Source organism: Gastrolobium bilobum, unplaced genomic scaffold, assembly GCF_033153095.1.
Source record: "Gastrolobium bilobum isolate Gb01-03AN ecotype WA unplaced genomic scaffold, APGP_CSIRO_Gbil_v1 utg42610, whole genome shotgun sequence".
NCBI lineage: Eukaryota > Viridiplantae > Streptophyta > Magnoliopsida > Fabales > Fabaceae > Gastrolobium > Gastrolobium bilobum.
Genome location: NW_026896521.1, coordinates 118926 through 145026, shown reverse-complemented (window position 1 = coordinate 145026; position 26101 = coordinate 118926). Strand labels below are relative to the sequence as shown.

The following is a 26101-nucleotide window of genomic DNA, read 5'->3' as shown; positions in this document are numbered from 1 at the left end:
CATAACAGTTTGCATGTGTAATGTGATTGTCAATTTTCAATAATCACAACTTCATCAGATATGTCTTTTTTCGCGGCCTCTACCTAATCTATGCGAGCGTTTGCTTTCCTTATGATTTATCTTGCCACAATGGGAACAAGTGGTCTTTGTCCTTTTGCATTTGCATATCCAACCACACCTGCAACTGATATCCAATTGTAGCCATTATGAAAGCTTCACATTATCACACGATAGGTTGTGTTGTGCAATTATAGAAGAGAGAAATTTTATTTTTGATTGAAAGCTGTAATACCATATTAGAAATGATATTTTCCTTGAATTGATTGTAAAATGCACATCTTAAATAGACATTTATAATTGGAAATAAATACAAAATAGTTTGAATTAAGTTAGGCTACAATTTTGATTTGCTAATAAATGTAAATTAATGTCAACTATTATGATTTGATAGTCAAATCCAAACTAAATAAACAAAGCTGTAGTGAAGGTGATAAAATAGGAGTTGTGAGCGAAAAGTTTACACAAGAAAGCCTGTAATTTAGCACTAGCTAGAAGCATTTCAAATAAAAGGGAATCTATTCCTTTAGCATTAAGTTTCTACTCCTCGTTTATATAATTATTTTTTTAAAAAAATAAAAAACTATTTAAATATTTTTTCCAAACAAAATATCTCTAAAAAGTATATTACAAAATGATTTTTTAGAGACCTTGCGCATTAAAATTGAATCAAATGAAGTGCATGATTGTTAATAAATATAAAGTAGTGAAATTAGTTAAGGGAGTAGTTCTTGGTTCAGTTGGTGTGTCATAGAACTATAGGGCTCGTTTGGTGTACCTGATAAGGAGGATATGATAGGATAAATTATCCTATAATGCTTTTATCAATTGTTTGGTATGCCAAGCAGATAGAATATAATTATTTGATTGGTTTTTCTTATCCTACTCAAAGCCTAATTACTTATCCCATTGGGGGGCTTGGGTTAGAAAGTGGTAGGATATGATAAGGAAATTTTTATTTTTATTTTTCCCAATACATCATTTCGACGTTACAAATCTTTATCTAGTGCACGTCAAACACATGATAGGATATGAGCTTATCATGTCCATATCATATCATATCATACCCTTATCAAATTCTCTTATCCTATCAGTCTTTATCTTATCCTGTCCACCAAACAAGCCGTAAGTTCCATTAGGCTGTCCAATTGATGTTTTGAAAAAAGAATCATTGAACACCAATTCACTTTTTTTAGGTATAAAAGAAGTCATTTGCCCAACATAAAAGAAGTCATCTGTACAAATAATAGGAATTATGACTCCCTAGAGGAGAAATATTCCCCCCGATGACCAATCGAAATTCTTACCTTGTTTTTTTTTTTCACATGTGAACTTCATATTTTTTTTTATCTTTATGACATGAGATAATAACTAGAGTTATTTAAATGGAAAATTATATTATCATATTAAAGAAAATTAATGTCCCATATTACACTCATATCGAAAAATATTTTTTTTTATAAAATTGATGTCCCCACTTTATTTATCCCAACTTATCTCCTAGTGCTAGAAGTAATCCCCTAAAATAATTTGACAAACTTCACTTGTTTATTGTTTATTTATAATTTATTATTTTCTATTTTCTCTGTTCTTTTATTGGATGTTCCCAAACTCAGCGGGCATGGAGCCCACGCCCATTTATGTCATAGGGACCGTTTGGTATGCGATATTCTTCAAGATTCTCGGAAAACTAAATTTTTCTAAATTATTAATTTTAAAATATTATCGTAAATTGAATATAAAAATTATATTTTTAAAAATTAAGATTTCGGAGAAAAAAAAATTTCTAGTGTATCAAACTCCCCTCTAAGATTTGATTAGAGAGATTCGGAGAATACTCATCTCACGTGTGAATCAATCTCCGAAAGATTATTATATAATAATCTTCATTATTTTAATTCAAATCTGATAATTAAATGGCGGCACATTTTCTTCACCGTACAAAAACTAAAACTCTAACAACTAGTGTGTGTAGCCCTAAGCAGTTCAATTGACTATTGCTTCTTCCTCCTCCGAAGGTTTCTGCCAGTTAACCCAAACTCTTCTATTTGGTGTTACGATTTTGTTAATACACTGATCTTTTTCCGTTATTTATTTATTTATTTATGATTTTTTAATTTTGTTCGGTTTAGCGATTAAAGTCTCCGTCTCATTGCTTTTGCAGATTTAATTGGTAACGGTGTGTAGCAGAGAGTGTTGATTAACCAAAAAAGAAAAAAAAAAGATGGTGCATTGTGATCACTGTTGTAAAAATGTTCCCGGGTTTCGACTCGATGATGGTCCCTTGTGAGTAACCCGTTGTACTTTGCACTAACATCTTTATCTTTTGTGATGAATTTGAAGATGTTTTTTTTTGTTTTTTTATATGATATTGGATTATTGTTGAGTTGTTTGTTCTTGGAATGTTGTCGATCTTTTTCTTATGTGATAGATTTAAAGCTGATTATTTATTTATTTATTTTCGTATGATATTGGATTATTGTTAATTTGTTTGTTCTTTGGAATGTTGTCAGATTCTGTAGATCTTTTTCTTATGTGATAGATTTAAAGCTGATTTTTTATAATTATTTATTTGGAATGATATTGGATTATTGTTAAGTTTTGTTCTTGGAATGTTTTCAGATGCTGTAACGTATGTGGGAAGGTGTTGGAAGACTTCCATTTTTCTCAGGAGCCCACCTTCGTGAAAAATTCGGCAGGGCAGGTAATGGAGTGGAATCTTATTGGGCGGGTGGGGATTTTGGAAGAGAGGACTTTTAGTTTTTAGGGACTTGTTTGGATTGGTGGTGACTAGTGAGGGATGGAATGATGAAGGTTTACATTGATTGGATGTTTTAAAATGGGATGGCATGTAATGGAATAGAATTGGATGGATTCCATCTGGCTCTAAAAATTGGGGGTAAGGGATGGAATAGCTTATGAAGTTACATTTTTTGTTTCTTCAATCTTGAGGCTTAAGGGTGTTAGAGTTAACAAAAATATCAAAATCAACATCACCTTTATGCCAAACTAAGTTGGGTTTGCGGTCGATGAACTCATATAAAAGTAAGAACATGTGAAGGAAAAATAAATAATAAATAAGCATTATTTTTCATAATTTGTACCATTCCCCTCTGCTGGAACTTTTGAACAATGGGATGAAAACTATTCTTCATTACATTGTTGATGGTGTGAGATTTTTATTCCATTCCATTTTAGAATATTCTCTTGCTGCTGTTTAATTTTTTGAGGCTACAAATATTCTTGGCAATTAGTGGCCGGTGGTCAAATATTAGCCCCTAATCGTTAAGGGATACGGTTCCTGGTTCCCTGACAAAAGGGAAGGCTACTGGAGAAACCTCCTAGATTTTTTAAGATGATGTTGATGTAAGTTTTTCCCCAAAGTGCCCAAGAAGGAAGGGTTATGGAAATGGAATTGCTATAGCACATTCTGTTCTTCAACTTATTGCCAAAGTTTTAATTTTTTAAGTAATCATTACTAGATCTGAGGTTTGAACTGAAGTGTCCAGGTTGTCTCATGAGAACTATGAGTTTAGTGTTTTCAGTGATAATTTTTTGTTTGGTTTGGTTTGTTTTCTCTCTACACTATTATTTTTGTTGATATCTTTCATTGTTCCATCATATGGTTTCATTATTTGTTTCATACAGAGCCAATTATCTGGCCGTTATGTAAGAACAATTCAAAGTGAATTCTCTGCTTCACGCCAAAGGACTTTAGACAGAGGTATTAATTTTTATGCATCATTATTGATTTTGCACTATGAATGTAGTTGAGGTTATGGCTTACAATTCTTTTTTGCGGCCTAGTATAAATTGATTTTCTCATTCGGCATATGATGCTTTGTACGTAAGAACTATCGAACATGTTATTATGGCATTCTTAAATCTTACGAGTTCTGCTATTTTTATACCTCTTTTTTATTTATTTTTTAATTTGTGGTACATTAATGAGTTGTGATGTTTAACATTCTTACTGAGAGAAGGAAAGTAAAACTTATTCTTACAATGCTCACAACAGCTAATTTCATTGATAGTGTAGGCAGGTGATTAGAATTATAGGGAAAACATGAATAAAATAGAAGTTCGGACAGTTGACTTTCTAGTGCTTATAAAAAGGACAACCTGGTGTTACAAAGCCCCCGCAATGTGTGGGGTCTAGGGATGGGTCAGACCATTGCATGGGTGTATTATAGGCAGCCTTACCTTGCATATGCAAGAGGCTCTTTACATGAATTGATCCTCTGATGTCCATGTCATATAATGATAATATATCAATTACCTTTAATAATTTAATATAGTTTATATTTAATGATTTATATTCTTATGTGCCAATTTTCTCCGGGGTTGCAGCTTATGATGATATCAAATATTTAAGTTTCAGCCTTGGAGTGAATGATGATAATGTAGCCAACCAAGCTTTGGCCTTTTATAGAGTATGTTGCTATTTTTAGCTTCATTGATGTTAGACTAGCTTTCTTTTTATTTATGCTTTTATGTGAATGGTTTTCTTTTTTTATTGAATCATTGTGTATGCCTAGTGAAGATAGCGCTTGAGAGGAATTTCACCAGGGGACGTAAATCAGAACAAGTACAGGCTGCTTGTCTCTATATTGCTTTCCGGTAAGATATGTTTATGCTACAGGTTTGCACTATGCAATATCTCTAATTTTCCCCATACATTTGTCATTTGGTAGTTGCATGAGTAAATGTGTTAAAGATCCCTCATTTTAAACTGTTTAGAATTTTACCTTTTTTTATCAATGAATATTGTTTTGCCATTTTTAAATATACCATGATTTATTGGTTTGTCTTCTTTCTTTCTTAATCACGTATTCTTTCTTATGTGTCCCTTCCTCAGCATCCTCTTTAATGTTGTAGTTTTACGTCAGGTGCACTTAGGGCTTGTGTTGTTTGAGTTCATAATGCTACAGTGGTTGCAGTTAGGTTAGGACTTTGTCAAGTGAAGTGATATAATGGTTGTTAGTGATGTGATAGGTTAGTGAGTAGTAAATGATCAGAGTTTTCAGTAGTGCTTTGTGACTATGGTTCAAGTGCAACATGAGCTTCATGGAATTTTTTTTTTCTTTTTCCCTTCATTTATCATATCATAAATGACTCTGATCATACCATATCTCATTTTTGCAACATCTCATTTTTGTGCTGAAATTATATTTCTTCTTGCAGGGAAAATAATAAGCCATACCTTCTTATTGATTTTTCAAATTATTTAAGGACAAATGTGTGAGTGTGCTTTTCTTTTGGCATTGGACTTCTGACACTACTTATATGTTTTTTCCCCTTACTTTGGTTTAATTTTATCTCTATTTATTTCAATTTTTATGTTTCTGAATGATGTTTGTTCGTGTTAAATGTCAATGAGTGTCATGCAGTTATGTGCTAGGTGCAGTTTTCTTGCAGCTTTGTAAAGTATTAAGGCTCGAAGAGCACCCAATTGTTCAAAAGCCTGTTGATCCCAGTCTTTTTATTTATAAATTCACGAATAGTAAGTATCATTTTAAGCTCAATTTGTTTAATTGGATCAATTAAGTATGCACTGTGTAGTATAGTCTCATTCCATTGCAAGACATAGGTTATCTACTGAAGACTAATATAGTGGTTTTCAACACTTCAGAAATAAGATAGACATCCTTTTTTGTGAGAGCCATAAATGTGAATGTTTGCTCAGGAATTCACTTTGAAGGATTATTCAATCTTAAAATGAAAATTAAAAGGGGAAAAAGGAAAAGGCAGTAAATTTCTTTATTATTGCTGGTGTTCCATAATTATCGAAACATAGGGGTTGTATGCCCTTTTAATCTCTTAGAATTGTTTTATAGAAGACAATTTTGTCGTCAGTGTGATTAAACCGCTGCATAGAGTTTTGGACTATGTATCACCGACACCAACATCCGACACACGACATGACAGTGTACGACACTTCGACTGTCAATTCTAAAAAAATCTAAATTTTGACACGTTGGGACACGTTTTAATATTAAATAATATTTTTAATTTATATAGTGTATATTACATTTCATATTCAATAACTCAACAAAAAAATGAAACAAAACTGATAATATCCATCAATTTAGCCAAAAAAGATTCCGTTTTTGAGAGGGGAGAAAAGGGTTGGTTGAAGCATGGAAGGAAACACTAGATTAAGAGATTTTTAAAACTTTTTTAAGTTTTTATTAAATGTATTTTAATTTTTTCAAAATTATAATTTTATTATAAAGTTTCCATTTGACTGTGTCGCACACGGTCAAATTCGCGTGTCAGATTGGTCAACGCGTCAGAAATGTTGACCACATGTCGGATATGTGTCGAAGTGTCTGTACTTCATAAGTTTTGGATTATAGATCTTTGTTTTTCTCTTAACAATGTAATTGTCAACCTATTTAATGGTGTATAGGAAAGTAGTGTGAGGGCATAAGATATAGAAATCTTGAAAGGAGAAAAACTGAAATATTATTGCTATTCTAATCTGATTATGTACAAAAGGGGTATAATGTATATGGAGAGACTAATGGGCCTAAAGGAAATAATTCAAATCCTAAAAAATAAGGAAACAAATAATTACATATACTTTCCATATTTAAAACAAGAAACCAACTCATGTAATGCTACCATGAATAATTTAGAAGATAGAATGGAATTATAAACCATTTTATTTGAAAATGGTTTAATTTTGACTTGTGAAAACTTGTCTACATAAGCTTGTTATGTTGTTAGCATGGGAACAACATTAATCTGTTATGTATATGTGAATTTTACATTGTTCGGGTGATTTATTTATTTATTTTTAATTTTTTTAAACAGAAAAATCTGTTCCCATTATTTTCTCTGAGCAAGGAAACATAATTAGATTGATTTACATGTAGATTTGTTAAAGAAAAGGAATGTGCCTGTTTCTGAAACTGCGCTGAGTATTATTGCTAGCATGAAACGTGACTGGATGCAGGTAACTTGATGTTGATCTGGCATTGTTCTTAGTTCTTTATTTAATTTTTTTTTTTCATGGGATCAAAAGAATGTTCTTATTATTATGATGATATTGCTAATGTTTGAAAAACAGACCGGGAGGAAGCCCAGTGGATTATGTGGTGCAGCAATATACATGTCTGCTCTTGCACATGGTTTCAAGTGCTCCAAGTCAGATATTGTAAGTTAAGATTTCATTTTCTGCCTTGTGATTAATTTTATTACTCTATGTTGCTAACAGAGTCCTACTGGGAAAAGGTTTTCGTTGTTGTTGTATGTTTCTAAAAGGGTCCTTTCTCCTTTGTTCTCATTTTCTGCTCAGGCATTCCTTTTTGTTTTCCTTTTCGCGCCTTTCTATGAAGAGGATTTCATAGCCTTTGATTGGACTGTTCTTGTACTTCTTTCGTTCTCTCCTCTAATAATATTTCTCCTTTGATCCAAAATCTTTTTTTGTAGCAGTATTAGTTTCATGCAGTGCTCTAGTGTATTTGGTTGAAGCAGAATGCTCACATTTTTAAATGCGTTTTCCCCCTAAGCTTGCTATGGGAAAGGATTGTGTTTATGGTTTCTCTTTGGTGTTGTGCTCATTCTATTTCATGGGAGTTGCTAGCCTTGCTGCATTCTGGATTTTTTCAAGTTGTTTATAGTTTATTACTTAATTTTTGTGATGTTCTATTCTATCCCCCCTTAGTTGTACCTTCTTTCTTCTCTTTAATATAATTTCTTTTCTGATCCCAATAACAATATGGAACATGCTTGGCTATTGTTTTCCATAAGTGTAATGCTTCATTCACACTCATTTATGCTCATTAAATCCTTTTGCTGCAGTGGGTTACTTCTGGATTATCTCACTTTTTGCTGCTTTAAATTCTGTGGAACTATCATGTTTCTTTCCATGAAGTGATTGATGAGTTTTTTATTGCATGCGGTGACTTTATGTCTATGTCTATGACGGATTTGGCAACGATGCCCATCTATTCCATTTGCATGGCATTTCCCATTTGGTCGATGAAAGCAGGGAATTGGCACTGTTCAGAAAGAGAACTCGGACGTGGTTTTTGGTGGAAAGCCGTCTAAATTGCAAAAGGCAATTTTAAATCAACCGAAAATACCCTCTGATATTATCTCGGTTTGGAGATGGATCGGTTGGCTGAGGTGGGGGTATGGTTGGTTTGTCTGGCTAGGAGAAGAGGAGGGGCGGTGATGGGCTGTTGAAGATGAAGATAGGATGGGGGGCTGAACGGTGGTGGCTGGATGGAGATGGTGGTCGACGGTGTGGTTGTGGGTTCACAAAAAAAATAAAGTAAAGGCTGTTAGTGGTGGGTTGATGGAAGGAGGACGATGAGGTGGGGTAGTGGTTTGGGTGCAGCGGTCATGGTGGAACGATGGGCTTTGGAGGGACGATGAGGTGGTGAAGAGAAGGAGGATGACGGTAGTGTGTGGTGAAGGCTGAGGGTTTCAAAATTCAAAAAAATAAAAAAATAAAATAAAAAGGGCAATGTTTAAAAGGATAGTTTCGTAAATTCAGAATAGTTACCCATCATTATTTTATATTCAACCAAACACACTCTTCACAAATTTCACTTAATTTTTATGGTAAAATTTTACTCAACCAAACAACTTTTTTTACATTTTCCTACCAAACTCAGTTTCCAACCATTTCCCTAGTATTCAAAAAATTTCTCCTCAACCAAACGCCACCTTAGGATATTTTTGTATATGAAATTTGGAGTTAGTAGGTTCCTTTAGGTTATTTTTTTTATATATATGAAATTTTGTATATGTAATCCTAATCCCTAGAAAGTCAAGGTTTAGCTTTATATGAATTTTTGTTAGTGTGATTTTGATCTTTTGGGTGTCACAAGTTAGTTTTATTTGAAGATTTTTATTTGTAACTCTTGGGATTAAGAGCATCATAGAATAAGTTATATATGTTTGGAATTTTATTGGGTTTTAACTCCTAGAAAATAATAGGATTAATTATTTTGAAAATTATGATATTCTTGGATAATTGAATTTGGAAATTATACTCTTGGTAAATTGATGTGGAAATTATGAAAACTACTTGAGGAAATTTTCTAATTATGAGAATTGTTACAAGATTGAATTGATTGTGTGTGATTGAAGTAAATTAATAGTGGGAGGATAGCTTTGGGATGGTACCTTCTAAAGTGATGAACACAACCTTTGGGCTTTATGCGTCCAATATATTTATACGATGTGAACAGATATTATCCGTTCTTCCCAAAGTGGTGTCTGGTAGGGTTTCCCAGGATGCTAGTAGCAACTTTGGGAAGAGGTGTGTACACTAGGAAGAGATGTTTTGATTATGGCCAATTTGATTATTTGTGACTGACAGGGTTTCCCGGGTCACAGGGTAGACTGACAGGGTTTTTGGGGTCTACCACAGTTCTCTTCCCACTAAATACACTAAATGAACTTAAACATGATTAATAATAGAATTTGATACTTGATTTGATTATGATGAATATTCGAGTTGTGATTATTATCATCTATGTAATATTGTGACTAATATTGTGCTGAATATGTTAGTTGATGATTATCCTTATTAAAATATCATTGAGTTGATTATGCTGATTTATTGAGATATAATCATTCTAAATAAAATGCCTTGATTGATTTTGAGTTGATTATAATTTATTGCTTTACTTTTTTTTTTTTTTTTGGTAAGCTTTTATTGCTTTACTTATCACTATCTTCGTTGTGTTCTACATTGGTATTATCAGCTTTTGCTGATTGTTTGTCTTTGTCTGTGTGCTGCAATGATCCTTCGGGGAAGCAGGTTGCAAAGTTTGGGGCTGGCAGTAAGCTAAATTAAAATCAATTTGGGGAAATGTTATCGCCGCACATGTAAATTCTGGGCAGATAATTGGTTGAATCTGGATGATAATCTTTGTAATTTAGCTCCTAATCATATTCCTGATCTGCAATTGCATAGAACCATTGCTGAGATCTTTCAGCATGGTACCTGGGATGTTCGATATTTGAAGCAATTCTTAAATGATGAGCTAATCTCTAAGGTGTTTTGCGTTTCTGTTGCTTTGGAAGATAATACTGAGGATAGGTTAGTTTGGTGTCAGAATCATGTGTCCTCTTCCTTAGTTAAGGTTGCCTACTTGAACTTGATGAATTTTCAACATGCTCAAAGGAATGTTCCCTGGAAGAAGATTTGGGACTGGAAGGGTCCAGAAAGAATCAAGACTATGATGTGGCTGGCTTTTCTTAATAAGCTTCCAGTTAGGAGTCGTACATGCAAATGGAATAGGGGTCCTAATTTTTGCATTAACTGTCCAAACAGTGAAGAAACTCTTATTCATGTCCTTAGAGATTGTTCTCAAGCCAAAAGATTGTGGATAGATTGGTTTGGTAGAAGGGTCCCCAACGATTTCTTCACATTAGATCTACAGCCTTGGCTCATCAAAAATGTGAGTAAGGGTTGGAATTATCAAATTCATGTTGATTGAAGAGATGTTTTCTATACTACTTGCTGGAATCTTTGGAATTGGCGTAATCATCATATTCATGATGATAGTTTTCTAAGGCCAAGCAATGATAAGCGTGTCATTTCTGATTTTATTGCGCATTTAATTGAAGCTAGAGGTAAGAATAGAAGCATTCTTGGCAGCTTCCCTAATGCCCATCAGCCTACTAAATGGTGTCGTCCTGAACCTGGTCGGTTGAAGATTAACACAGATGGTGCTTCTTCCCTATCTAGGCAGCATGCTAGCTGTGGAGGCCTTGCTAGAGATCACAATGGTGCTTTTCTGGGTGGTTTCTCTTTCAGATTAGGTTTCTGTAATCCTCTTGATGCAGAACTCTGGGGTATCCTCAAAAGTTTAGAGCTGGCCAGGGGTACTGGTGCTAGGAGAGTGGAGTTGGAATGTGACTCACAAATTGCTCTTAGCACTATCCAAGAAGGGAGCAACAATCACAGAAACTCTCAGGTTGTTTCCCGTATTCACAAAGGGCTTGCTGAAGATTGGGATGTTCGTTGGGTCCACACCTTTCGAGAAAATAACAGATGTGCTCACTGGTTTGCTTCTAGGCATTTTGAGGATGATAATAATCTTATTGTTTATCATTCTCCTCCTTCTCCTTTGTTAGAGCTCCTTCTTCAGGATGCTTCTGTAGATCTTTTAAGTTCTCGCGTCGTGTAATTTTTGTTTTGTTTGGGGCTTTTGCCCCTCTTTATTACAAAAAAAGAAGAAGATAATCTTATTCCAAAATATATATATTCAATGTAAATATTTATAAATTTAAAATATAAATTAAGAATCTAAATATATCTAATACATTTGTAAATCCTAAGCCTAGTTTGAAAAGTTTGAGATGTTATTATCCTCACTGCTCACTGCCAACCCTAAACTTTGCAACTTGCTTCATTGAAACTCTGCTCCCTTAAAGTATCATTGCAGCACAAAGACAAAGACAAACAATAAGCAAAAACTGGTAATCCCAATCTAGAACACAACGAAGATAGTCATAAGTAGAGCAATAATTATAATAAACTCAAAATCAATCAAGGCATTTTATTTAGAATAATTATATCTCAATAAATCGGCATAATCAACTCAAATGATATTTTAATAAGGATAATCTTCAACTAACATATTCAGCACAACATTAGTCACAATATTACATAGATCATAATAATCACAACTCAAATATTCATCATAATCAAATCAAGTATCAAATTCTATTATTAATCATGTTTAAGTTCATTTAGTGTATTTAGTGGGAAGAGAACCATGGTAGACCTCGGAAACCTTGCCAGTCTACCCTGTGACCCGGGAAACCTTGCCAGTCACAAATAATCAAATTGGCCATAATCAAAACATCTCTTCCTAGTGTGCACACCTCTTCCCAAAGTTGCTACTAGTATTTCGGGAAACCCTGCCAGACACCACTTTGGGAAGAATGGATAATATCTGTTCACATCGTATAAATATATCGGAGGCATAAAGCCTAAAGGTTGTGTTCATCACTTTAGGAGGTACCATCCCAAAACTATCCTCCCACTATTAATTTACTTCAATCACACACAATCAATTCAATCTTGTAACAATTCTCATATTAGAAAATTTCCTCACGTAGTTTCATAATTTCCACATCAATTTACCAAGAGTATAATTTCCAAATTCAATTATCCAAGAATATCACAATTTCCAAAATAATTAATCCTATTATTTTCTAGGAGTTAAAACCCAATAAAATTCCAAACATATATAACTTATCCTATGATGCTCTAAGGAACAAGAATTACATATAAAAATCTTCAAATAAAACTAACCTGTGACACCCAAAAGATCAGAATCACACTAACAAAAATTCATATAAAGCTAAACCTTGACTCTCTAGGGATTAGAATTACATATACAAAAGTTCATATATATAAAAAAAATAACCTAAAGGAACCTAGGAACTTCAAATTTCATATACAAAAATATCCTAAGAGAACATAGGGATTAAGATTACAAATAATACATTTCATATAAGACAACCTTATGATATATTTAGGATCATCATTACATTATAAAAATTCGTATTAATCTATTACTTCTAAAGATTAGGATACACCCAACAAATTTCATATATAACTAACCTATGAGCACCTAGGGATTAGGATTACATCAAACCAAAATTCATATCAGGCTACCATATGACTCTCTAGGAATTAGGATTACCTGGTTTCTGTGTTTACTACCTTCTAGAAGAAAAGCGATTTGGGGAAGAAAAGCGGTTAGTAACCAAAGAAAAATAATAATAAAATAAAATAATAAAAATTTGAAGTAAGAAGAGAGAGTAGAGGAGAAAAGGAGAATAAGAGGAATATTGAGGATTGGTTAGGGTTAGGTTATGTCTCTATTTATAGCTGAAGTTTATATTCTGAGCCATAAGAAATTAAAAAAATAATAATAATAATAATTGTACGAAGAGCAACCCATGTCTGATCAAATAAAGATTGCTAACTCATCCTAATCCAATCACATTACCAATCAAACATTAATGCATAAAAGATCAATCAATTAATAATTCAATTAATCACAGATTAGGCTTTTTGACCCTGTTGTCCCTAATTAAATAAAAAATAACCATTTTACCCTCGTCCCAAAACTATACACTCATTTGTCCCCGTCTCAAAATTATACACCCATATGCCCTGATTTAATCGATTACATAAAATATATAATCGATTAAATGTAGAAATTTTTTTTAATCGATTAATCCCAATGACTGCAACAAATTATCAAATTGCCACATATCTTATTTTGCATGTTCATCCCTAAAGCTGCTATGCAGCCACATTGCTCCTCAACCCTATACTTCTCACACACCTTTTTTTTCTTTCTTTCTTTTTTTCTCTCTCTCTGTATTTTCTCTCTTCTAAACCATCTGATATAACTCACCCCTGCTTTGTTTTTCTCTACCACTCTTCATTCTTCCCTTGTCATTACCCACTCTTTCATACACAAATTGTGAGAATCTCCCATTGTGGTTACCCAAAAATGAGCAATGTCTATGCAGAACAACATCATCACAAGTTTCAACATATCCACCAACTCCTCTCCCTTAAGAAATCAATATTGACATCCCACCAAGGAAGCTCCTTGGCGGCGACATGTTTTCCGATGAGACACTCGTGCAGAAATACCTCCCCACAACAACCCGGTGGATTCCAAAGAAGATTCCGACTATCGTTATTCATCCAACCACTTCCGCATGTACGAGTTCATTCTTTTACCAACAATTGTGGCTTCTTGAAACTTTTTTTTTTTTGGAATACACTGGAAACTTTTCTAATGGGAAATATTCAACAAGCAAATTCTTTATGTAGAGATTGGTGTTAATTATGGTGATGAATTGATGATGATTAACTAAATGTAAATAATGGGAACACTGATTCATGTTATGCAATGTTATTATTGTTGTTAATCATTTTGGGATTTTTTGGGACCTTTTGCCTTGCTATTGCAGTATATGCAAACAGTTAATCGATTAAAATAAATTTTCGACATTTAATTGATTACCTATTTTATTTAATCGATTAAACAAGGGTAATTGAGTGTATAGTTTTGGAACGAGGGTAAAATGGTTATTTTTTATTTAATTGGGGGCAAAAGGGTTAAAAAGCCTCACAGTTTATCATTAGTCCTAATATATATATATATATATATGTATATTATTATTATTATTATTACTACTACTACTAATTTATAATTGATTATTATTAATTGATTATTATTATAAATTACTATTATTTTCCTAGGATATTTCAGCTATAATCCAATTTCATAATTGCATATAGAATATGTAAAATTTGTCTTGTGGGTTCCAGTGTTACATTTTTATTTTCATGTAACCATTTTTTTTTTTTTTGAAGAGATTGATCATTTTACCGGTAATGAATGTTTTTATCTTCTGCACCTATACACTTGTTCATGGATTTTTCTCTTCACTTAGTGCAGTTTTGAATTTTAGGATGCGACTCAGTCATCTAGCTATTAGTTGTACCTAACTAATGTTTTGTTTTCTTTTCTAATTTGCAATGCAGCTAAGAATCGTCCATGTATGTGAAGCAACATTGACTAAGCGGTTGGTAGAATTTGAGAATACAGAGTCTGCTAGCTTGACAGTATGTTTCTTATTCCATGTTATGCCTTTATTTTAGCTTGCTTCATAAACCTTACGTATGTAAAATTTGTTTGTTTATAGACGTGTGATATTTTTCTTTGGTACAAGACTATATCTTTAGAACAATCAGTAACCTGTTCTGAGAATATCATTCTAGGAATATTATTTTTTATTGCACGCGTATAAATTGATGTTGTAGATATTCCAATTGTTACTGACTGTCATATGCTTAACTTTTTTATTTTAATTTTCTCTTTCTTTATGGGGAAGATTATAATGATTTTTTATATCCATCTACTCTTCTGGTTGAGGCATATTTGGATTATTAAAGCTCTAAGATTTGAGTAATGAACTTTAAGTTTACTGAGTGTGTATAAGCTGTTGGTGTAATACTCACAAGTTTTACATGTCTATCTCGGACTTCAAATTCACCTTTCAAAGTTTCTTGAGCTGAAATTATGTTCAATTCATTTTGATCTATCGTCTTCTTTTCATGGTCTATATTATGTTTTCATTTTTATTCAATTTTAATGCCTCTGAAAGTAAATGGAAAATTTCATCAGTCTATTATGGTTACAGATTGAGGAGTTGAATACGATGGCAAAAGAGCATGAAAATAATCCAATTAAAATACCAAATGGTGAGTTGAACAAATGTACTTCAAAAGATCTACTATGTGAACACAAGGATAGTGCTGTGCCCCATTTCGCCCTTGGTTTATGTGAAGCATGTTACAAGGAAGTGAGTCATTTCTTCTGATGTAAACTTTTAGCCTTTATCAACCACTGCTGATTATTGCCATTCACTGTTCTACTGATTGTTACAGTTTGATAAACTCTCTGGAGGACTTGGTGGTGGTTTGGATCCTCCTGCATTCCAGCATGCTGAGAGAGAGAGAATGACAAAATCACTCTCTGAGGAAAGTGCCAATAAATCACATGATGTAAGTACATCTTGACTAAGTCCCATGGTTGTAAGCATTCCTTTGGTATGTACCACAATCTTCAGGTGCATGCTGATGCCATATTCTGGTTTAAAACATCATGCCAATGTCTTTTCAAGTACTGATAAGATCCGTAGGTATTTGTAATGATACTAAATATTCTAGTGATAAAGTGAGTACCAGATGCCTCAGATATCACTAGCCATATTAGGCAATAAAGATACTATACTGTTTGTGCAATTTAGCACTGACTTGTTACTACAAAGAAAATATGCAACCACTGCAAGAGTACTCCTGGGAGGAACTGTTTTGATAGAAATGTTTTCTAGCAGAAGCTTTTACTTTTTCTGTAGTCCTTATCCTTACATGAACATGATCCTGTCTCAAGTCATATATATAAGCATCTAACGTAAATTCAATCAACTGCATCTTCTTTTTCCAAACATGATACCCATATACAATCATCAAAGAGGCATCAACTAACTCAACTTACAATCTTATGTATCTTTTGTTTGTTCTTTTGGATAGTTGGTGGAAGCATCAAATGGTGCATGTGAGAGCCAAATAGAAGAATTACATGCCTCTGAACCAGAAACTATTGGTGGGTGCTTTTATTTCTCTCTCTGGCTACTATGATATCTTTGCTTATGATTTTTCAATCATAATTTGCTTAAAATGCTTTCAGGGGCTAATGAGCTCCATGGTATAAAAGATGGTGACCATGATGAGTCTCATAGAGAAGATGATATGAACGCAAAAGCTCATGATGAATCAGAAAGTCTTTCTGATATTGATGACCAGGAGGTGATTAATGAGTTCCATGCTTCATATGTTGGCTTTTTCTTAGCTATCATGGTGTTGTGTGATTCATAACATGCTACTCCTTTAGATTTTTCATTTTTTTTCTTTTTTGTATAACTAAGATTTTTTGTGATGATTCCTTTGAGTGTTGTTTTCAAGGAGGTTGTTTGTTATGCAAACAATTACTAGGGAAATCATATTGTTGTTTTAAATTTCAGTCCGTGAAACATCAAATGTTTTTGAAAGTCTCTGTGGAATGGAGTATTGTCAGTCTATGTAGGAAGTTGGATTTTGCAGCCTTACCCCCTCTTTCTACCATTTGCTATAAGTGGAAATGCCTCCTGCTTTCTTTTTCAAGAGGATATGTGATCGGGAAATACTCATGTTTGGGTCTCTGTTGTTTCCTTTTAGCATATTTCAACTTGATTAGCACTCCAAATTCTTGAATTTTTATATTGAAGCGTTCCTTAAGGGGAATTTCATTTCTTTTAAAATATAAAGGCTTTAATGTTTCTAAAATAAATGTAGATAAGTTATCTACATTCGCTGCTAAAACGACGTCGTTGTGGGTTGAAAAATTAAAAAATTATAATGAAAAAGACTATTATAACCCTGAAATAAATTATAATTACAAAAATACCTTGATTTCCGCCTCAAAATGACGTCGTTTTGGGCTCAATGTAGATAAGTTATCTACATTGACTGTAGAAAAAGCGAACCCAAATATAAATGATCGAGAAACTTCTGATGATTTAGTTTCTTTGTTGAGAATCCTTGAAGAAAAGATTATGAGGGATTCTCTTTTGTTGGATGTTACTAATATGAGACATGATCATTTGGTGAATTGGTAATTGTTGTTGTCCTAAGCAAGGTAATCAAAATTGTGTGTTAGATCATAAGATCGCACACTTCCATGATTTTTGCTTGCTGGTATGACCCCAAACACACCCAAAAACATGATTTGGTGTGATTGTAAAACAGATGATCCCATTGTGTTGCCCTAGTCACCCATTTCTGAAAATAAAACCCGAGCCCACCTGAAATCATAAAAGACCCCAAGCCCTACAAACCCTTATGTCATGCATTCCACCCTTCCCTACTACCTGTTTGCTTGCCTTGAGCTGCAATCTATGGGTTCAGAGCTTTGATCTGTGGCTGCAAACTGATTGTAGCTTGTGCCTGACGGTTGAGAAAGATTGGCTGGGTAGTGAGGGTCGTTGGGGGTTTGACCTGTTCCCTGCTTCTTGTCTTTGCTTCAATGTGCTTTTGTTTCTGGCTGGGATTGTGCTTGGCTATTTGCTGGTCTGTTATTTGCTCGTGTGCTTTGTTTTTTTAATGTTTCAATTGTTTTTAGGCTCTGTTTTGTATCTCTAATTGAAGTATGGTAATATCATGATATTTACTAGTTGAGCATTTTCTTTAGTGTTTTAGTTTTATGCTCCATAAAAAATTTGTCTATGATATTATCAGTTGTAAATTTAAGTTGTGTTGTGACCATTTGTGACCAGAATTTAATTATCTATTAGTGTGGGAATTTCTTGTAACTTAGTTTTATGGGCCTTAGCCCATGTAGCCTTTGTTGTTTTACTCTTTTAACCTTTTGTCTTTGTTATATTGTAAAACTTATTCCATTTGTGATTAATGAAGAAATATACAGTTACAAACAATTAGTTTTAATTTTAAGGTTATTTACCTAATTAAATATTTATGTGTGTGTGTGTGTGTGAATATAATTTTATAGGATCTTATGATTTGTGTTATGATCTCACGTTTTACCCTAGGTTGTCAGTAGCCGCCCGTAGTGCCGCTAAACCGCTACAATAGCGGGTAACAACGGCCGGCCGCCACAACCGCGACGCTTGCCGATAGTGGCGTAGCGTAGCGGGTGCAACGCGATGCTACCCATTATTTGACATTGATTGTGGAATTATGTGTTTGATTTTGTGGAATCCATTGTTCATTTGTGTTTAATTTTGGATCCTTCCTTTATGTTCCTTGTATTTGACATTGATTGTGGAATTATGTGTTTGGTTTTGTGTGGCTTCTTATGTTTGAGCATTTATATTTGTGTAGTATTAGACAGTTAGTAAAATATATGTGGAATTAATACTTCACCGTAGCAGCAATACCGCTACCTGCTACACCGCTACCCGCTACACCGCTATACCATTTTCGGGGTTGGCCGCTACTAGCTGCTAACTGCTACTGACAAGTATGGTTTTACCTATTTCACTCTCTCTCTCGATCGTGGGTAGGATCTTGATTTTGACTACCTTGGTCCTAAGAAAGATGGCTTGGGACAAGTAGGTTTTGTTAATTTGGTGTCTAAGAACATTGCTTTGATGGGTAAACGACTTTGGGGGTTTCCCTTTGTAATCTCGATTCCTTTGGTATTGGGTTATACGAAATATGACTTAGCTCAAAATGGGTAGGATGTCAATACATCAATTGAACTTCTCATTTTAGGCCTTGAAAATCGCAGGATTATGCTACCATTTAAGTCTTTGATTTCATTGACTGAGTAATATTATTAGATGATGTAATATTAATATAATTACAGTATTAGCTGTTAGACAGTGCTGTACTAGTATACTGCGATCCTCATTGTAGACTGGGGACAACTTGTAATTAGTGCAAGTCTGCAACTGTTTCTGTTATGCCTATGTGGGACTTAGTTGCATTTAGTTGTAACAACCAACTGATTACTTAGTTGGTTAAGTCCCTAATGCAGCTTACACGGAGTCTCTCGTATTCAGTAAATATGAGTTCTGCTCGTCTGAACTCAACTAAATATGTCAGAAATACAGATTACACTTTCTCTCATTTTCTTACCTTTTCTCTTCCTTTCTCTCAGTTTCTCTTCATCTTTTTTAGTTGTCATGTCAACTTTTGGGAGGACCATTGGGTAGCAGATTTTTAGGTATGCTTTCCTGTGTCTTTATTGTCTTTCTTCCTTACAAATGTTCAAGACACTGTTTATCTACAGTTTATGTTCTATTGGTTGCCTCTGTATATGTTTTTTTGCCTCTATGTTTAAGTTTTCTTTACCTCTATTCTTGATCAAATGTTTTGGAACAATCAATGTTGATTATGTATCTGTATTGAATAATGTTTGTGTATAACGATGTTTTTAAATATTATTTATTAAATAGGTAAACTCTTATGACTTATGAGGTAATGAGTCGAGTTTATAAGAGCTCCATGAGTGTACTTGAACTCTTGAATTTGACAACCTTGGTTTTGGTAGAAGCAAAGAGGCTATTTTGGCAATGTGCTATCTGTGCTACACTTTGTTGCGCATTTTGTTGGAGTATAGCTCTATCTTTAGCAAGGTTTCATTGGCACAAGAACTGATTTTAGATTAGGTGTTTGTTTTCTACTTAGTCACGTGGTCTTTTTAAGGTGGTTTCCCTAATAAATATGTTGAGGGATTGGGCAGCTTTGCACCATTTATGTGTTTTTGTTCACTCATTTTTATGTTTTCTCTTTATCTTAAAAATATGTTGAGGGATTCGGCAGCTCTGTTCCACTTTCAGTTTTTTTTCTTTTTTCTTTTGTGTTTTGCTCTTATGTTAAGGAGGATTCCCTATCCTCCTAACTCATTTTAATTTGTTCTCTCCATCTTAATGAATTTATTCTTTTTATCAAAATAAAAATAAAAATAAAAATTTGAATGGTAGAAAATTTTAACGACTTCTTGCTATTTGAAAGAGAAAAGGAATCAAGAAACAAATCCTCTCCCTGCTTTTACAACTGGCGTTTAAGAATAATGATCCCATTTTTTGCCCCAGCATTTATGCTCATCTTTCATTGTATTTATAATAATTTTTTGTTTTCTGAGTTTTCAGATATTTAATCAAGATTTTGAGATTCAGTTATTCTTGTATCTTGTTGTAAATTTCTGGGAAAATTTAATTATCTTCTGTTAGTTATGCTCTTAATAATTTTCTGTCTTCACGTTGATTTTAAATATATTATGTTACTGACTTGCTTAGTATGCCGACTATTCCCCTTATTAAAATGCTGTATGCTGCCTAGGTTGATGGCTACCTTCACAATGAGGAGGAAAAGCATTTCAAGAAGATTATATGGGAAAATATGAATAGAGAGTATCTTGAGGTACTGAAAATTAAATCCATTTATTTTTTCTGTTTTGATATTGCTGGACAAAGTTCCCGGGTAGTTTTTCCAAATTCTATTATGATTTAAATTCTGAAGGGGATGCTTGTTGCTTATACTTGTGGTTTGCTATTTCGTAGTTTGTCTTATGTGGGAGTTTATTGTGTACTGGATAAGGCTCAACCTCTATTCTTTTACAGGAACAAGCAGCCAAGGAAGCAGCTGCAGCAGCCGCTAAGAAAGCTTTTGAGGCAAATTTCCAAAACTGTTCTGACGATTTGCTAGCAGCGAGAGAACTTGCTGCATCTGCTGCTGCAGCTGTGGCAAAATCCAGAAAGGTAACTTTTGAATCATTTTTCTGGTGAGGTTCTTTTTGTGTGTGTTGAAACTAATGTAAGACTTAAATCCAGGTGACGCTATTAAATAACTTATAAGATAAATTTTCACGAAGTACGCTATTAAATTTGCATTTGTTGCATATAGACTATCTCAAAACACTTCATGGAAGTTTGATTTTAGAATGTGTTTTATAAGTACTCCATAAAATTTTCAAACATTATGATTTTCCAATGTATGAAAAAGACATTGACCTCTATATTTTTGACATAACAAAAATTATATTTGGAATTTGGTATGCATGATCATGATAATGTGGTACATGGGAAAAGACATTGCACATTTGGCTAAACAGCAATAATTTTCAGACTCAATTATGAATACAGAAGATTGGTTGCAATTTATAGGATTCATTTATATTTTTAACATATTTTTTCAGTTACCTATCTATGAATATATGCTTTCTGATGTTGATGTGCATTTGCAACTGTAATTGTTAAAATGTGGGACTTCCATTGAGCCAGTGCTAATATCAGGAATGACTGGTTATTAATTGCTTAGAAGATCCAAGATTTGGGAAATGGATAAACCTGATTTAACACTATTTCTATGAATGGGATAGTTTCAAATTTAAAGTATATTTTTTACCACATTAGCCTAATCATCGTTGAGTCAAAAACCATGAACAGCCATTGTTTTGGAACAGACAGCTCTTATTAATTAATGGATTTTTGCTAATGTACGCTCTGATTAGTCAAGCGGTGGAGTTTCAGCAACATTGTGGCAATAATATGAATTTATTTTTTGTTGAGATATATAAAACCATTAATGTAGCCTCATCCAACAGCTTGAGCTTTTGGGTTGAATTGATTTTTTACATGGTATTAGAGCCTCGGTGTACCGGGTTCGATCCTCGCCGCCCCCCACTTTCTTTCTAGTGGATTTTCTTCCTTCGCACAAGTAGGTGGGCCTGTGTATTGTCCACCCTTCAAGCCCAGTGGGCTCTTGTGTGAGGGGGCATGTTGAGATATATAAAACTATTAATGTAGCCTCACCCAACAACTTAAGCTTTTGGGTTGAATTGGTTCTTTACATTTTTTAAAAATTTTAGTTAAATCATGCACAAATATATTTGAACAAATGTATGTAATCTGCAAGCTGACTTGAGCTATACATACTGTTACAGTATTAAATATAATTATTTATTTTAGAATATATAGTCAACCATAATTATGTTGATTAGCTAATGATCAGGCTGCAAGCTAGCTACTGACTATTAGGCTGTAAGTTAGCTTCTAATTACTCATTGAGTGATTGTAATCAAGCTATAAATAAGAGATCGAGTGTGCAACCCATACACAATTTCTCTTTCAACACTTTTACATATGTAAGTACTCCTGTTTGTTTGTTTGTAAAACTCATAGATTGTAATTTCTTCGTTGGGAACATGTTGACTCTGGCACAATGAATTGAATCAAGGAGCATATTCTGGTTGAGGTGTGTGTACGTGTGTATTGGTTTCAAATTGACTGTTTCCCTCTACAAGTGAAGGGGTGCATTTTAGTAGATGGGTTATAGTTTTATTATTTTTCCTTCATGGTACAATTATGCTGCATAAACTGCAACAAGACTTCAAGGTAATAATTTTTCAGTTTGGTTAAAATGCACGTGTAGGAAATGAAACAGAGGCGAGCTCAAGAGACAAAAAATTCGGGTCCTGCTCAATCTGCTGTAGAGGCCACTCGCCAAATGTTGAGAACGAAGGTACTTATTCAAAAGCACACATTCATATTTAGGTATTTTATTTATTAAACTCATTATGATGCCTTCTCTTCTGTTTTGACATGTTTATGTTTTTTAGTGAAGTTATTTTTTTCTCCTTTATGTAGTTATCATTTTTCATCTTATATCATGCTATTTTAGTTCTTTTTATTTGTCTTATACGTAGGAATTTCCCTGCATATAACATAGTGATACACTTTAGGAAGTTGAATAAGTGTACTAATTAAAAAGTACATGAATTAGTATGAAAGTCGCTAGTTTGATGGTTGAGACTTGAGACTTGAGACTTGACTTGTGCCTTGAAAAAACTTTGAATAAAATATTTAGGTATTATAGCCCCAAACCGAATTCTATCTTTTCAATTCTAAATTGAATTTTTGTAGTAGTTTCCGAAACCTTTTATCATAATTTGGATAGGTCGTACTGTGCTGACAGCCTACAATGCTCTCTGGCTGGATCAGGATTAGTTCAGTTTACAAATTGAACTTCATTTCCCATTCACTGATTATTTGTTCAGTGGGATGCTCCCCTGCATTTGCTAGCTTGAACACATTTCTTTCGTTTTTTTTTTTTTTTTTTTTCTAGGTAAGTTTGTACTATAAGCGGGATAAGGCTTAGTTGATATTGAACGGTGACATCTTTCTTAGAGTAATAATGAAACATATAAAAGGATTTAAAAAAGAAATGAGGCTTTTGTAAACATTGAATTGTATAGAAATGAGGCTTTTCTAAAGAAATGAAACTTCTCCATCAATTATACAATACAACCCCTAAAGACAAGGGCCTATCCCGTTCACATCGAGAGACTTCTCAGTCAATTCTACTATAGAACCCCTAAAGATGGCTATGACAAAAGGAATACCCCCTTATATAGTTCAGGGGCTAACTACTCCTAACAACCTAACCACTCAACTGATTGTCTGACACCTATATATGGGTCATGGTTCATGTCCTGGTTCATGTCCTGCTATCCCTTTTGTATTATTCTTCTCTTTGTCTTCATAAATTTCTTCTCTTATATATTTTTAGAATGTATGAAAAATATATCATAATATCTTGTTAGTATAGTTTGGAGTATCTTAGATGGTCTATAAGCAATAGTTTCCTTATTTCTTTATATTTCATGATTTATTTTCTTATTTAATTAAGATTTTAAGTATAGTATTAATATAAATAGGGATTAGTAATTCGTAATTTGTATCACATTATAACTTATTAAATCAAATATCATTTATTCTCTCTTTTTTCCCTTCAATACCTGAATTCCAATAATTTTAACATATATATAAAAAATTGTTAAGAGAAATATAAAACATTAATATAGCCTCACCTAATAACTTAAACTTTTGAATTGAATTGGTTCTTTACATGGTATCAGAGCTAACATGACTAAGTGGTCATGAATTCGATTCTCACCGCATCCCTTCTATAAATAAAAAATCATTAAATATTATGGAGTTTCTTAGCATAGATAGGCTGGACCTGATGCATTATTCACCCTTCAAGCCCAATGTGCTTTTATGTGAGAGGGCATGTTAGAGAAATGTAAAACCATTAATATAGCCTCACTCAACAGCTTAAACTTTTGAGTTGAATTGGTTCTTTACAAAAATAGTATAGGAGAGTATAAATATAACATCTGAAATAGTTGACTTTTGGATTCACTCACTCTTTAAGCATTTAGGGTTAAGGGATGTTTGTCTGTTGCTTTGTTTTGATATATACGGATGAGGTTGCATTCATCCGTGTTATCTATGATTTATATTTTACTTTGTACTTGCAGCTATATTTGTCAACTCTGAGCAAGAAATATGAATTATGTTAGTTTTGCTACTAATCTTCTATAAACGTTTATATGTTACTAATGATTTTTTTCACATATCATATGCAGAGGCTGAGCTCCAAAGTCAATTATGATCGCTTGGAAGAATTATTTAATGAACCTGTAATTCTCTCCTTCAACTATTTTTGCTTTTGAATGCATGTGTTGAGAAATATATTGGGCACTCCTACCCTTTGAGCTAGCTTTTGGGGTGGTGTATCCCAAGGTTCTTTACATGGTATCACAGCGTTCGAAATCTCACCGCCTCCCACTTTGTTTGTAGTGGAATTTCCACATGTAGGTGGGCTTGTATGTTGTCCACCCTTCAAGCCCAGTGGGCTCTCGTGTGAGGGGGCGTGTTGAGAAATATATTGGGCACTCCCACCCTTTGAGCTAGCTTTTGGGGCGGTGTATCCCAAGGTTCTTTACAGCATGTATCGATTCTTAGAGTTCCCCAAACTGAGATGAGATACATTTTTACTTGATATAGCTGAAACGCATCTTCGGTATCATTTGCATGTCATTATCTGAATTCAAATTCATCTTCGGTATCATTTGCATGTCATTATCTCAATTCAAATTCCAATTCTTAAGATAGTTAAAGCATAGATTAGTGAATCTTCTGATTGCTATTGCTGTTTCACTTCTTGTGTTTTAAATGTTAACAACAACATTCAGAAGCTGCTTTGCAACTTTGTGTGGTCATATCTACTTGGTTGATCTTTTTTTAATGTTTTATTTACTTAATAGAACAAGGAAATTTCTTTCCTTTTTTTGTGTGTGGTTATTTGAGTTATCGGCTGAAACTTATTTCGATTAAAGAACAGTCTATGTTGTTTAACGGTGAGCATACCATTTCTGATTTACTTTTAGAGATTTTGCTTATCTATCGACTCTTGATATCTCAATCTTTATTTACTTTATAGTTTTGCATTTCTATTGTATAATTGTTAGTTGTAGTTACTTGGTCGTTGTGATTGAAAGACCAATTTGCAATATATACTTGACCTTTAAATTAATTGTGTTATGGAAAGTTGTCCTTTTCAAGATTGACCTATTTTATTCTTTAAACAAAGACAAATGGCAAATGCTCTTTTTTTGGTACAAATACTTGTATCTAACTCTTATTATAAACAGGTGGCTCCAGAGAATCCCAAGAAAGTACGATTTGAGCTACCCTCTGATAATCATGATAATTTTGAGTCAAAGTTAGAGGACAAACCAAAGGATGATGAACCAGGTTCAGCTGACGAATTTGAGGATGGTGATATGGACGGAGAATATGAAAATACTTTGTATCAAGAAAATGCAGACGAGACATATAACTATGAGGATGATGGTTATAACTATGATGATGATTACTGAAAGGTTGCGAGAAGCTCTTTCTACAGCAATTATCTGTGACCTGAGCTTAGGAGTTACAATTGCCTCTCATAATGTATTATTCCATTTTTTTCCTTCTTTTCTTCTTTTAAAATTTTGGCCTTCTTTGAACAGTTCGATTCAACTCAATGGAATAGAGTTTCTTGTTTATTACATCTGATTATGGTGTATGCTCTAATTGAGGTCATGCTCGAATAGGTTGTAATTTGTATCAATTTGATTTT

At 33.5% G+C, this 26101-nt stretch overlaps 1 protein-coding gene across 2 annotated transcripts; it reads left to right on the top strand.

Annotated features, from left to right (window-relative positions):
- Nucleotides 1-2028: 2028 nt before the first annotated feature.
- LOC133300235 (uncharacterized) lies at nucleotides 2029-26101 on the top strand. Of its 2 annotated transcripts, XM_061499757.1 has the most exons (20): nucleotides 2029-2075; nucleotides 2222-2343; nucleotides 2680-2761; nucleotides 3706-3781; nucleotides 4408-4490; nucleotides 4601-4677; nucleotides 5242-5298; nucleotides 5448-5560; nucleotides 6939-7018; nucleotides 7133-7219; nucleotides 14612-14692; nucleotides 15271-15432; nucleotides 15518-15634; nucleotides 16163-16235; nucleotides 16320-16438; nucleotides 20474-20554; nucleotides 20755-20892; nucleotides 22565-22654; nucleotides 24564-24617; nucleotides 25632-26101. In XM_061499757.1, exons 2-20 carry the CDS (start codon nucleotides 2282-2284, stop codon nucleotides 25857-25859), a joined length of 1860 nt encoding a protein of 619 aa, XP_061355741.1. In that variant the 5' UTR covers nucleotides 2029-2075; nucleotides 2222-2281; the 3' UTR covers nucleotides 25860-26101. The 2 variants fall into 2 exon arrangements, with proteins under 2 accessions (XP_061355741.1, XP_061355742.1); XM_061499758.1 differs by lacking the exons at nucleotides 2029-2075; nucleotides 2222-2343; nucleotides 2680-2761 and having other exon boundaries at nucleotides 3731-3781; nucleotides 4596-4677.